At 34.7% G+C, this 15380-nt stretch overlaps 1 protein-coding gene across 1 annotated transcript; it reads left to right on the top strand.

Annotated features, from left to right (window-relative positions):
• Nucleotides 1-245: 245 nt before the first annotated feature.
• On the top strand, nucleotides 246-13893 carry LOC120143041 (DNA gyrase subunit B, chloroplastic/mitochondrial-like). The gene is given in 22 exon segments (XM_039157464.1): nucleotides 246-406; nucleotides 728-798; nucleotides 801-868; nucleotides 977-1057; nucleotides 1145-1258; nucleotides 1643-1699; nucleotides 2430-2531; nucleotides 3642-3792; nucleotides 3879-3955; nucleotides 4173-4283; nucleotides 4959-5029; nucleotides 7183-7324; nucleotides 7849-7947; nucleotides 8076-8204; nucleotides 8339-8453; nucleotides 10020-10087; nucleotides 11314-11427; nucleotides 11550-11666; nucleotides 11741-11794; nucleotides 11885-11990; nucleotides 13167-13297; nucleotides 13593-13893. Coding segments are annotated over 22 exon segments (2193 nt in total). The 5' UTR covers nucleotides 246-260; the 3' UTR covers nucleotides 13662-13893.
• Nucleotides 13894-15380: the final 1487 nt, after the last annotated feature.

The following is a 15380-nucleotide window of genomic DNA, read 5'->3' on the forward strand; positions in this document are numbered from 1 at the left end:
ACACATATTAATTAAAGAAAAATAAAAATGACCGAATCTTAATTAAATAAAAATAAACATAAATTATAATTTATAAAATCAATAGAAAATAGATAAAACGCAAACATAATAAAAATTCAGTTATCTCTAAAAATATTAACCAACCTTATTTTTTCCCTTAGACTAACCCTAGGTTTTTAGGATTTAACACATTACGCGTGCAGCCAAAAATTGAAGAAAGAGACCGAGAGTCCCACTAAAACCCAAAGTGTTGCTGTTTAATGGAGCTTCTTCCTCGATATCTTTATCCTCGTCTTCTTCACCTTCCTCTTCGTCTCATGGCTTCTCGCTCTCCTTTCTTTCTACATTCTCCTTCTTTTCATTCCCTCGCCTCCTTTCCTCGTTATTCCATCTTCTTCCATCCCAGGTTTTTACTTTTCTTTTCTCTGGTTTCACCCATTTTTTTTTCATTGCTTAGTGGGAAAGAAGCAAAGTTGGGTTTTCGAAAGCTGAAAACAGAATGGGCATTTTGAACTTTATTCAGTTCTTACTTTAAATACTCAGAATTCACACAAGAGTTTTGTCTTTTGATTCAGCTTGAGAAGAAAAAGCTTGTTTTTTTTCTTCTTATTTATGATTTTACTGATAATGGGAAGATATTTCATTTTTCAAATATTTGTGTGACTTGTTAATACGGGTTTTGTTTTAATTTTTATGTTTCGTTTTCAATTTGTCACTGATTTTGCAGGACAAACTTTGCATTGAATAGCATTTGCAGGTTTCCAGTTCAACATGTACTTACTCCAAGGGCATTTATGGCCTTAGTTTCACAACCGAAGCTATTAGTGGAAGCAAAAGCTCAGCAGCTTATAACTCCGAGCAAATTCAGGTAATTTTGAAAGAAAGTAATATTTTTTTATGTTCTTTAATTTGGACTTGATGATGCCTTTACGTTGTTGTAGTTTTGGTTCTAAGGAATGTCTTGTAATATCATTAGGTTTTGGAAGGATTGGACCCTGTTAGAAAAAGACCCGGAATGTATATAGGAAGTACAGGTCCTCGTGGTTTGCACCACTTGGTAATTCATTTCTCCTTTTTTTCCCTTTTTTTTTGGATAATTTTGATAAAATTCATTGACACGTTTGATTTTACTTCTTCCTATTAGGTATACGAGATATTGGATAATGCTGTTGATGAGGCTCAAGCAGGTTTTGCATCACGAATAGATGTTATTTTACATTCAGATGGTTCTGTGAGCATAAGTGATAATGGCCGAGGAGTATGTAACTTCTGTTATTTTACTGCTAGAAATGCTGTTATTTAGTATTGTATTGTTGTGGAATGTGTTTTAAGATTTTCTTTCCTGTGAATTTAATTTTGGGGTGCAGCATAACTCTTTTTGTAGTCAGTATCTTTATATCACCGATTCATGCTCAGTACATTATCTTAAGATGTGAATTACACAAATGGTCGATAAGAATTTTCTTGTCATAATTTTCGTATATATGACCTAAACTTACTCATTGACCATACTGTGTTTCCAGTGCAGACCATTTCAATTGTTTTTCTTCATAATATTATGGATGAAAGCTATCTTTTATTTCTGTCTGCTATTAATGTGTTTTTCTGTTGCTTTTAATGTGGTAGCGCTTATGAATTGCAGATTCCAACTGATTTGCATCCTGTCACAAAGAAATCTGCCCTGGAAACAGTGTTGACGGTAAAAAAAAGCATAAACAACCATATAGTCCTCTTTTTTCATATTGAGGTTTCTGAGAATCTTCTTCATGAAAGTCGCATATATAAATAAAGCACTCTCCTTTGTCCAGTAGTTTTTTATGCGAAGTTTGTTCGCATGGCTAGGTCTTGCATATCTGATTTGCAGGAATGTTGAGACCGTGCTTTGGTATTTTTTTCCTTAGGGTGCTATGTGTATTTTTGCTTTCTTATAGTTCTCCGTTTCCATTTTTGTCTCATTGTATAACCTTCTAATCAATTGGAATGGCTTTAGACTTTCACTTAATATTTCTTTTTCCTAGATTGTCATAAAAGTACATCGTATATTTTTTGAAGGTATTGTGAGAATCAGAAATACACTATCTGGAATGTCTTCAAAATATTGAATCAAATTCTTTGCTTTTAGAAAATTTGCATGAATTGTATAATTGTAATAGTCTAATCTTGACGATTACTTTGAATGATGGAAATTTGAGTTAATTTCTACCAAAACTTATTTGTTTAATATTATTTTTTCCTAAATTTTCATAAAAATATATGGTATATTTGGTGAAGGAATTGTGAGAAATACAGCTTCCCGAAGGTTTTCAAAATATTCAATCAAATTCTTTGATTTTCGTAAATTTGCATGAATTGTATAACAAAAGTAGTATGATATTAATGGTTACTTTGACTGATGGAAATCTGAGTTGCATATTCTTCTTATCCTGCAGGTCTTACACGCAGGTGGCAAGTTTGGTGGTCTAAGTAGTGGTTATAGTGTCTCTGGTGGCTTGCATGGTGTGGGTTTATCTGTTGTTAATGCCTTATCTGAGGTATGAATAATTTTTTAAATTTTATAATTTCCTCATTTCTGGTTTTTTCTAGTTCTTTTTTATGGTTATATCAGTTGTCAAATGTTGGATAGGCCTAGTCTCTCATCTATGCTCTTAGACGATTTGGGTTCTGGAAAATGCCAAAGAAACCCCAAAAAGAGAAACAAAATAGAAGTTTTTTTTTCTTTGGGGGGTTGGGTGGGTGGAGGGGATGAAGTTAACTGCCAACTTTGTGATCAATTACAGAAATGGTGCTCATACATGAGAGCACAACTCTCTAATTAAAAGGCTAAAACAATGAAATCTGACAAAAATTTGGAAAAGATTAGAGGACACTTCTCCTTTATGTACTTATTGTCTTTTCATCACCTTGATTTATTATTTTCTTCTACTTTGGAGAAATGAATGATAGGCTGCTAACAGGGTGTCCAACATGGATCTTTTCTTTGTTTGTTTCATTTACATCATTTGAGTCTTATAATACTTGTAGATTGATGTACTCTTTTCCTCCTTCCAATGTCCGTTGTGACACCTTTCGGTATTTCGACGGTTACGAAGGGGTTTTTTAATGAGACCTCACCTATTTTATTAAAAAACTAAAATCCATTTACAGTGAAATTTGGAGCTTATGGCTGTACCATAATATCTATTTATCATACAAGATATATGTTTATTCTCTAAAATGTTTATTTACTGACAAAATCTGGTCTAATATTTCTCAGTGAATGCTTTTTGGGGAGTCGAAGATGACCCCAGGCATAGTCTCAATTGTACCTTGCTTTTGACTAACTTGGTTTATATTTGGGTCTCTTGGCTATGGGTCATCAACTTTACTTTTTCTCTTTTAATTTATTTATTAATTTTTTCTTTTGTTACTTCCTATGCCCTCAAACATGATATGTACTCTGCTCAGGTTATGATACAATGTAGTTTACACTTCATTTGCATTCATATTTTATGCATAAATCTTAATTTAGAACATCAATGTTTGTATTCAAGGGTGTATACGATATTTTGTTCTGGTGACAATTATTTCTTACCAAATCAAAATTAAGGTTTTGCCGGAGTTGATGATCACTTATTTTAAGTTGACCATCCCTTTTTTTGCAGGCATTAGAAGTCACTGTTTGGAGAGATGGAATGGAATACCAGCAAAAATATTCACGTGGGAAGCCTGTAACGACACTAACTTGTCATGTTCTTTCAACTGAATCAAGGGATCGTCAAGGGACGTGCATTCAGTTTTGGCCTGACAATAAAAGTATGCCTGGTTTTTTGAGCTCCTATTTATTTATAATAATCAGATTTTTATGATTTAATATATTTTTTTGGTTTAACTTAACACAGTATTTACTACGGCAATTGAGTTTGACTACAATACTCTTGCTGGACGAATTAGAGAACTTGCTTTCTTGAACCCTAAGGTAAATTCTTCACATTTAGTTAGGTCACTATGTTAGGATCAATCCCCATAACACTTTCCATTAATTTTTTGACCTTGCGTTGTATAGGCCAAAAACAAAATGGATATCATTTTAGGAATTTTCTGGTCTATCTACTTCCTTAATGTAGTATAAATCTGAGATTTTACCTTCTGGTGTAGTGGTGTTATAGCTTGCTTTTTCTAATTGATCGTTGCAGCTTACTATCACGCTTAGAAAAGAGGATAATGATCCGGAAAAGAGCCTTTATAATGAATATTTCTTTGCTGGTGGGCTGTTCGAATATGTGAAATGGCTAAATGCCGATAAGGTTTGTGCTTTTGTCTTTTCTTGTCTCTCTTCTCATTTCCATTGGTTCTTCCTTCTCTATTTATGTAATGTTCCTTGCTTCTCTCCTCCCTTTCTTTTCCTTTTTTTGCTTCTATGCTATTTTCTCACGTTCTCATCCTGTTATATATATATATATATATTTATATTTATTTATATAAAGTGATTCATGCAACACCAAAATGATGGTAATGGTTTGGATTGCAGCCATTATAGGTTTTGACACTTGCTAATAGGCAAGCCCATAATGATATATTTTATTCAGTCTGGTGAGCAGTGCATATGTTATACATGGATTTCCAATCTTTCAGCTTTAGAGGCTCCAATATAATAGGATAAAATCATGAATGAGACACTTGCATGATGGAAATTTTGTATTCCTGGACCTGCTTTTTTGTCCCAGAATGGGGATTCAAGTTATGGCTTGGAAACTAAGCTTTCTTTGGGATTAGTAATTTATTGTCTGCTGCAAAAATTACTGGTAAAATAAAAGTAGGTAAATGAGAAATCTAGATTTGCAGTTTGTCTGTGACATCTGCACAGAGTTGTATTTTTGCAAGTGTATTCTGGTTTTACAATCTAAAATGCTTGGATCTATATATGAAATTTTGCATTCCGATGATATTTTATATTGGTAACTGCTGGTTCTTTGATTCAGAAACCACTTCATGATGTGCTATGTTTCAGCAGACAAAAAGATGGAACCACAATTGATGTTGCTCTTCAGTGGTAAACTACTAACCACTTAGTATGATATTCACATGCATTCAAATTGTCCTTTTCATGATAAAGAAATATTATCTGTGCTGCCGTACATTTTAGACATTATAAATTCTGTTTATTTACCCTTGAAGAATTAGTGACACCTGACATTACTAAATTCATACCTTTCATGTATTTACTGGGGAGTTTATTTGATGGAATTTAGAATTGTTACATTTAATGGTGTTGGTACGAGTTTACGTCCATCCCTGGTCGGGTATAATTTCGTCTCGATTTCTCCCTTGTAGCCGTTACCCGAATTCGCGCAAGTGTGTCCACAACCCCCAAACTGACTTGACGAGGAATCCATTCTCGCGAACAAACACAATCCTTACACACACCTAGGAGCACCCCTTCCTGCATATCCATACAAGACCCGAATAGGTGGGTCGAGGTCCTACGAGGTACCCATTACTCGGAGTACCCTCCCAAAAGGAAAAAGATGTGTCTGTCAGGTTCGGTTCTTCTTAGTTGTGTTGGGTGCTTTGAAAATAATGGTTGGGTTTGGGACATTCAGTTAAGGAGGAACTTATGTGACTGGGAATTGGATCAGTGGATGTCATTAATGCTTTTGATTGATAATATTCGCCTGTCTGAATCAGTAGATGATTTCCTTGGGTGGTCGGGGAATGGTGATGGTTTGTTCTCTGTTAATTCATGCCGAATGGCTCTTTCAAGCAGAAATGGAGATAATTTTCAGTGGAAGAAGTGGGTTTGGTCTGGTTTGGTACCTCCTAGAGTGGAAACTTTCCTATGGCAGATTTCTCATAGGAAAGTGGCTGTTAGAGTGGAACTTAAGAAGACAGGAGTTAATCTGGAAAATGTCCAGTGTCCATTATATCATAATTTTGAGGAATCAATTCAACATCTTTTTGTATCTTGTTCGGTTGTAATGGAGCTGTGGAATAGATTCATAAAGTTTTGGGATATTTCTACAGTTTTGCTCCAAGATCCTGCTTCACTACTTTGTTCTTGGTCTTATATTAGGGAGTACTCTACCATCTGGAAGTTTATCCCTGGAGTAGTTTTCTGGTCACTATGGAAAGCGAGGAATTCGGTGGTATTTGAAAACTAGAATTTTGATAGCTCATCTCTGTTCTTTATAACCAAATTTAGGCTGGCTAAATGGTTTTTAGCTAAATTCCCTCTTGTTAATATTCAGGCTGATTTATTAATAGGGGATCCATCGCTTGCGGACAAAATCCATACTAAGCTATCTAAGAAGAAGAAGGTTATTTGTTGGTCTCCGCCCCCTCATGATTTCTTTAAATTCAATGTTGATGGGGCGGTGAGAGGGGATGGGCTGCAGGGAGGAATTGGAGGAGTTTTGAAAGATTCCAACTGCTCTATTTTAACCTCTTTCTCTATGGCTGTGGAAATTAATGTATTTTTTTCATCGGAGTGGGCAATGAAGGGAAGACTTATCCTTGAGAGTGATTGCAGGAAAGCAGTGGATTGGATCTTGATACCTATTTCTGCCCCAACGTTTTTTAGTTCCTTGGTTGAGGAAATTGGGGTCTATGTATCTGCTAGGGGTTTTATTATTAATTGGATTCCAAGGAGTTGTAATTGGGAAGCAGACAAGCTAGCAACAGAGGGGATTGGTTGAGGTGTTGTGTTATGTTGTTGTAGTGTTATGTATTTTATGTAGGGATGTTTATTATGTAAGCTGTATCTTATGTAATTATGGGTTATTAATAAAATGAGGCACTCTTTTCCTCCTTCCGCTAGTTGCCTCTTTCACAAGAGCCAACTAAAAGGGAGTTTTTTAATGAGGCCTCCTATTCCTATAAAAAAAAGTTGTGTTGGGCAGGTTCGACTAGAAATGCTATGCTTATTCAGGATTCAAAGAGATACCATACTGATCTGGTTTTTTTCGACTGTTCCTGATCCATCGAATAGAGTAGCACAATTTTTTTGATACGTAATTAACTTAACATAGTTACCCGTACCCGGCAGGGTACTTTTAAGATTCAACCTATCTACCCTTTATTCTAGCTCCGATTTAGTGTAACCTACAGTTTCAGATGTATTTGGTGTCTAATTTTCTATCATGTACTGTTTATGTATTATTGGTTTAATAATCCAAGTGATTTGGTTGGTTTGTTAAACTATACTAGGTGTTCGGATGCATATTCAGATACAATGTTGGGTTATGCCAATAGCATACGAACCATTGATGGTGGCACACATATAGAAGGCGTTAAAGCTTCATTGACTAGAACTCTCAATAACCTTGGAAAAAAGTCTAAGCTTGTCAAGGTATTTCTATTCATACTTTCTATTTTAGAAGTTTCTCTGTTCTTGCTCACCTTTTGTTGAATTATTTTATTTTTTCCTTTAGAACAGTTTTCTTCTTTGTTATGGTGACTACTAACTTGCATTATTTATCCCATATTCTAAGAAAAAGGATTTACAAGGACCATGTTTATTTTGAAATATTGAGCTGGTTCAAAATATTTCTATCAAAAAAAAAAAAAAAGCTGGTTCAAAATATTCTCTGAAAAGCTTTCATCATATAAACCTTCAACCACACCTTTTCATGCAGAATCACCTTTGTCCTGCTCCTTGTCAAAAAGCCATTTAAGTTGCAAATCTCTATTCATGTGCTTTTAAGGTCTAAGGAAAAAGTAGTTAAATCACTCTTTTCCGTCATAATTAAAGAACTTTAAATACTTTCAATGTGTTTCTGATGTTGTTGATTCAAGTTTAACCATTATTTTTCCCATGGATGGTTTGAAGTACTTGTGATCTATGCTATCTTGATCATCTTCTGTATCTCTCAGGATAAGGATATTAGCTTAAGTGGTGAACATGTAAGGGAGGGGCTGACATGCATTATTTCTGTGAAAGTTTCAAATCCAGAATTTGAAGGACAAACTAAGGTATTATTTGCATATCATGCATGTCATACTATTATTCTTGTATAGTGAATCTCTTGATACGTTGGATCCGATGCATGTCCTACATTGCTGTTATAATGACTTGATGAATTTTCATTTATCTCTAAAAGACAAGATTGGGAAATCCTGAGGTGCGGAAAATCGTTGATCAATCTGTTCAAGAATTTCTTACTGAATATTTGGAGTTGCATCCAGATGTACTTGATTCAATTCTTTCCAAGTCATTAAATGCTTTCAAGGTACCTTTTAGATATGTTATAAACTTTCTTTTGACTCTGTTATTGATTCACTAGTTATCTTGTCTAAGGGCTCTATGTCTGCTGGAACTAACTACATAACAATGATATTCTCATGGATGTTGTTTTGCAACCAGGCAGCTCTTGCAGCTAAGAGAGCAAGGGAATTAGTCCGGCAAAAGAGTGTGTTAAAGTCGTCATCACTTCCTGGAAAACTGGCTGATTGTTCATCCACAAATCCAGAAGAATCTGGTAAGTTTTGCTTTAGTTTAAAATATTATCCGACTTACATGGTACGTGAGCATTTGGATCATTATGAGGTTTTCTTTAATAGAAATTTTCCCATATTAATTGTGTTGTGGTTGTAGTTATATTTCTCCCTTGGTTCAACCATTTTGGAGTCTTCTTACTGGGCTCTGTATATGCTACTTATAGCAATTGTAAAATGTGTAAAGGTCACTTTTTGGGTTTAACCTGGTTTCAATTCTAAATGTTGTGTTTTAATGATGTTTTTTCCTGCAATTCCTTAATCAAGTAAAGGAAATAGCTTCTATTCTATTTTTAGTTCAGGGTAAAACGTTCTTCAAATCCTCTTCACTGAAGGTTTTTCTGTCATTATTTTCTTGCTCCTAACATCTTTACACGATTTGTTGCATATATACTTTTTATGAACTTTTTCCCTTTTGAATGGTTTTTGTACCATTCTATATTTTCAATATGAATATTGAGCACGAACCGAGTAATCTAAGTGGTAAAAGAATTGTTATTATTCCTTGAGATTCCGAGTTCGAGCACCAAGAATGTCAGAGGTGTGAGCGTTCAATGTCAAATGGTTGATAGTTATCTTTGAACAGATAATGTCTTGTACTTACCCCGGTTTAATAGAACAAAAAAGGAATATTGAGCAAAAGTTGAAGTTTATGAATATTTTTGCTGAGGTTATATTAAGGTATAATTTTTTGTTGCTTGAACTGTGGGAGGATTCTTAATGTGCAATTGCAAAAATAATAAGTAAAACTGAAAATTATTATTAAAAAAGGTATTCAGTTCTGCTATAACCACCGATATCCGAGCTATTGATCGACTAGTCTGGGTTGGGTATTAAAGAGCCCTATTATGAGGGTGACCCTCCCACAAAACTAGGATTTAATGGATTTGAACTCTGGACATGGTTTAATGGATCTAGCATCTCTTTCCACTAGATTAATTGTTTTATTTTATTTTAAATTTTATATAACTGTAATTGTACATCTTTATTGCAACTAAGCTATTTTCCTTTCCACACTGTCTAGATTTACTTTCTTGTTTCTGTCTTTCTATACCCTTCTAAGTTTCGAACTCTCTAGCCCATAAGTCATACCCTATCTTTTAATCAATGCTATTATGGGGTTTATACTGAGGGTAGATAGCAATACCTCTTTTTACTCTTTTATCTTATTTATTTTAATAATCATTAAATTTGACTTTCAAGATCTACTCTTAGATCTAAGGTTAGAGTTTCTGTCCTTACGTTTTTTTAATGCTCTCTTATTTATCTGTGCTTATAACGATGATGATAGTTTTTCTTAATTTCCTGGGGGGCTAATTGCTATATAAGTAAATAGGATGATTTTTCACTGATTGAAAGCTGGTATTCCAGATTTTAAAATTAGTTGGCAGAGAATAGAAATATGCCAGTTGAGGGATTATGTGTGACTCTATTTTTCATTGTCTGAATTCTACATTGTTCGTTCCTGTTGGCTTCAAAAGAAATGATAGTGCATTCTGATCTGCTGCGTATGAGCATCTAAAATTTATTATATGGTTTCATGCATATAGAGATTTTCATAGTTGAAGGAGACTCAGCTGGTGGCAGTGCTAAGCAAGGCCGTGATAGGCGCTTTCAGGTAATATTTCTCCGTGGTAGTTGGGTAGAATGGGTGTAATTTAGTTATCAGGCAATTTCTTGAAACATGTTGGAAAATTCTTTAGTTGTTTCTGGTATTAGGCTTCAATTAATCAATTATTTAAGCATTTCTTTTTTGGAGTTGATGGAACATGTTTTTTCTTGCAGAAACTAACTTTTAATGGTCATAGCTATTAATATGAAGAAAATATGTAGTGTGGTGGGAGAACTTTGCTTATGAAATCTGTCGTATGTGTTGGCAATAGGATAGTCATGATGCTTATAGGAGCAGATGCTATCCAATTGATGCTATCATGAGAGTGGTATTATTATGCAAATGTTTTCATCTGCTAACCAAGTTTTTTAATTTGCTATTATATCATTTTAGTACACATTTTTATAAATATTTTAAAAGTTTTCTGGAACATATGAAAATGGCAGTACTTTAAACTGAACCAATTGGTAGCTAATTGAAGTAAGTAGAAGACAGAAGTAATAATTTAGAAGAATGGGTAGGAATGGAAAGAGGAGAGAGAGATTTTTAATGTTCCTTGATGATTTTGAGTGCATCAAAAGGAAGTGCGTAGAAGAAAGTGAAGTAATAATATAGAATAGAACGAGTAGGAAAGGAAAAGATAATAGTTGTTGTCTAACAACAAAAGAATGAAGGGAAGAGGAAGGTACCATTGATTTTCTGCAAGTCCAAACAAAATCATCATCATTGTTGCTTGATAGCTGTTTGTTAAAATAACATTTCTGGTGGGACAAATTTAGTTTTTGAATATTTTTTATGGTCATAGCTTAGGCTATGCTTTATTTTCACCCAAGTCCTACTTTCTTTAAGTTATGTTATTACATGGTAAAAAGCATTTCAGCATAGCATTCTTTATATCATGTCTTCTCTAGCATGCTACCATAGTTATGTCTTTTTGTGGATTTTAATGTACCACAATGCAAATTACTCAAAATACATGATATGTTTTGTGGCATATGGTAATTCTAGAAGCTTAGGTGCTTTGTGGCATACGGTATTATTTTAAGATGGTTTAGGAAGTAGTCACTTAGTATGATTTTATACTTTAGTTAACCAAATGATATTTTACTGACTGATTAAATGGTGCCCTTTTATGCGTGGGTTTTTTATTCTGTGAACATTGGCATCTTATTTTACTGTTGTCGTTATTAGATTTATATCCGACATTTTAGTCTGAAAATGTGTTGTTGCAGGCTATCCTTCCCCTGAGGGGTAAAGTTTTGAATATTGAAAGGAAGGATGAGGCAGCAATGTACAAAAATGAAGAAATTCAGAACTTGATTCTTGGTCTTGGACTTGGGGTGAAGGTACTTATTTGTCGTTATTCTGCTCAATTTTTTTTATAAGAATAGCAGGTCTCATTAAAATAGACTCAATTTCATTTTTGAAGTTGTTGATAATATCATGTATTGTATCTTTTTGATCACAGGGAGAGGATTTTAAAATAGAAAACCTACGGTATCATAAGATCATTATCTTAACAGATGCTGATGTAGATGGCGCTCATATCCGAACACTGCTGCTGACATTTTTCTTCAGATATCAGGTACAGTGGTAAAAGTTGTCACAATTTTGTGGGTACAATGATAAAACAAATTGACATCCCTGTGATCTTTGCAGAGAGCCTTATTTGATGCAGGTTGCATTTATGTTGGTGTTCCACCTCTTTACAAGGTTTGTCGACGATTACACTGGATTCCGAGAATCTAATCTATTCGATAGTTTGCTTATATATTCTCTCTCTTGGTTTGCTACTCTTATCAGGTTGAAAGGGGAAAACAAGTACACTATTGTTATGATGATGCAGACCTTAAAAAGGCCCTGAGTTTGTTCCCACATAATGCATCTTACAACATTCAGAGATTCAAAGGCAAGGATAAAAATCTCCTTCTATCTCTTCCTTTTTGTATTATGTGATTAACGTTAATCTCTTAGTTGTGTGCTTTCTTCTTAATAATCTTTTTTTGTTCGACTTCGATGAAATTATTTTAATTTCGAAGTTTTCTTAATTGCATTTGTGTAGAGTTCATTACAATTCATTAAACCTCATGTCAAGATAGTTATCGGTAATTATAGAACTTTCTTTTTTACTTTTTGCATTAGCAAGAAAGTTGTCGAGAAGATCAAATTATACGACATAGTAGGGACAGACATGCACATTATATAGGAGTTCTTCCTCTTTCGGCACCGGGTTTTACTTTAATATTATACCGTAGGAAACTAAATACTTAACAGATGTGGAATGACACTGTAGGCTACTTGTGAACATCTTCACCGGGGGTCGTCAACCTAGCGTTAGGTTTAGGCAGGAAGAACAACATAGCTGAACCTGAGCTCCGATATCCATATAACCTAAAACCAATTGGCAATAGGTCGAGGGTTCAATTTTAATATAAGGCCACAGAATCTCAATACTCAACAGATATGGGATAACATTTAACAGTAAATATTTAAAAAAAAAACATGAAGATAGTTACATTTTGAGAATATAATGGAGTCACTAAAAAATAAAGAAAGCTGCAATATGCTTACATGCTATCTTTTCCTTTTTTTAGGCATGATACCAAAATTAGCCCCCAATGTTTACCAATATGGTCATCTTGGCTCCTATTCGTTTTTTTAGAGCATTTTGGGGCAAAAAGGCTCCTCAATGGATGGACTATTAATTAACAAATGGTTAAGGCTCCAAAATAGGGGCTCTTTTACCCTAAAATGAAATGTTGGTGGGTCAAAATGCTTAAGAATAAAAGAATATGGGTCAAAGTGACTATTTAGTTAAACGGTAGAGACCTTTTTGCCCTAAAATTAGATGTTGGGTGCCAAAAAATCTCAAAAAAAAAAAGAATAGGTTCCAAAATGACCATTTTGGTAAACGTTGGGGGGCTAATTTTGGCATTATGCCTTTTTTTAATAATAGATGCATAATATAGCAATATTAAACAATAATTTGAAATGAACACCCAGCTTTCATATATATATCCCATTTAGAAGTATGGTATTCAGCATTGATTGTATCTTTTAATTGGTTGCAATGCATGTGATGCAGGCTTGGGCGAGATGATGCCTGCTCAGCTGTGGGAAACAACGATGGACCCCGAACGAAGGCTATTGAAGCAATTAGTGGTTGAAGATGCAGCTGAATCTAATAGAGTGTTTTCATCCCTTATGGGTGCTCGGGTACGTAGGTTGCTTATCTCGTTCATCGATCGTTTATTTACGATGAATGAAGCACAACTATTAATGTTCTCTTTTGACGTTCACCAAAAGAGCACATACTGAGCCTATTAATGGTGGGTGTATTTCTTGCCCCACTCTTGTAAGCACGACCACCGTATGGAAATCCGGATTTCGTTGAGGCCGAAAGGATCTCCAAACAAACTGCAAAGTGCATCCTTTATTCGATTAATTTAGTCACATTTATCCATAGTAGCGATAACCTTAGATAATAAGCTACTTTTGTTGTGCTTTGCAGGTGGATGTAAGGAAGGAACTCATCCAGAATTCTGCAAGCCAGGTCAACCTTGATAAGCTGGACATTTAAGAATGGATCAGTGATGCATGGCATACAACATTTAAGCATGGATCAGTGCATTTGCATTGGTAAAGCTGTTGTTTTGATGGCATTTAGAGATGGGTAAGATTTTGGCAACCCTTTCTAATTTACCCATCCCAGGAAAGTTTCTCTATTTTAATTGGTTTTAAAGGGACAGAATCAATTTAGGTGATTTGGGAATACTGTAATTCTTGATTTGTTGTATAAATGTTGTATTTATAGATATACTCAAGTCCTTTTGTTTTATTTGAAAAGAATCATCATACTTCTAAAATGAAGCTATCAAGTCATCCATATTATTATTTAGGGTAAATGACACGTTTAGTACATAAAGTATCAATTTTGGTTATTTTAATATTTAAATGTATATTATTGAAAATCACATCTTTTTTTTTGAAAATAGTACTTTATTAATCAAAAAAGGAAGTACCACACTACTCAAAGTCTCGTTAAAAAACCTTCCTAACTCTAAGTGAAGAAAAAGAGTGCGTTTGAGCAGTGGAACAATGCAACCAAAAACTACTATCATATTCAACCAAACCCTTCTAAACAGCTCCCTATGAGCACAAAATAAACAAACCATCCATGCACTACAACCAGGAAAATCAACAACAAAAAAACCAAAAATCAAAGAAACACTTCAGCCAGGGGATATCCTGAAGCCAATTTAGCCAGCTGGTCTGCTGTCGCATTACGACCCCTTGGAATGTACTTCAGAACAAATTTTTCCCTATGAACAGACTTGGCAACCGGCCGAAGGACCTCTGCCCATTCCGGTGGAATAGACAATGGCTTTCTCACCCATTCACAATAGATTCAGTACATTCAACGCCGAGAGCAGCTGACTTATACCAAACTGAGCCAGTAAAAAAATTGACCGCATACTCTAAAGCCAAGATTTCAGCCTGCACCGGAGATGCTCCCCCAATTGGAGCCGAAAAGAAGCTAAACCATAACCCTCCTAGTCTCTAAGAATCCCACCAATTCCTCCTCCGCTTCCGCCAGCCTTCATAGAACCATCTACATTAAACTTTAAAGTTCCAACCGAAGGAGGAATCCAAGCCAAATGACTGGCCGAAGCTCTCAACCGGAGAGCAGAATCCTTTGCAACTGATAAATCAGCTGCCAAACTCTCCACACTAAAAGACTGAAGGAAATTAGCCTTCAGGAAGCAAGCTAAACGGTATTTGGTCACAAGTGCCAGCTGCAAACCATCAAACTTTTTGCCCTTAAAAACCGCTTCGTTCCTTAAAAGCCATATAGACTATAACAACGCCAAGGGCAACATACCCCAAGTTATTCCATACGACATTCTAAAGGGGGAGAATCACACTAAGTTTGTACAAAACCATACCTAAAGTTTAGTTTTTGTTTTATTTTGTACCTCACTTGTAAAAACTATAGTTTGTGTTTCATTTTAGTATCATGTTCAAAATTTAACGTTAGGTTTTGAAGAAATTAAAAGTTTAGGTATTAAACGCATTAAGTTTTTAACGGTGATGTGCTAAAATGAAATAAAAATTAAACATTAGGTATGAATTTAATTTTTTAAAAGTTTAGATACTAAAATAGGTAAAAATGACAGTCAGTTACTAAATTTGTAAGTTACCCTATTATGAAAACAAAATTATCTGCTACTCCCGCTTGGAGTATATGATGCTGCCCCCAGTGGCCGCAATCATCAGTAATCTCGTTGGTAGGGGAGAG

The sequence above is a fragment of the Hibiscus syriacus genome, unplaced genomic scaffold, assembly GCF_006381635.1.
Source record: "Hibiscus syriacus cultivar Baekdansim isolate YM2019G1 unplaced genomic scaffold, ASM638163v2 tig00110833_pilon, whole genome shotgun sequence".
In the NCBI taxonomy this organism is placed as follows: Eukaryota; Viridiplantae; Streptophyta; class Magnoliopsida; order Malvales; family Malvaceae; genus Hibiscus; species Hibiscus syriacus.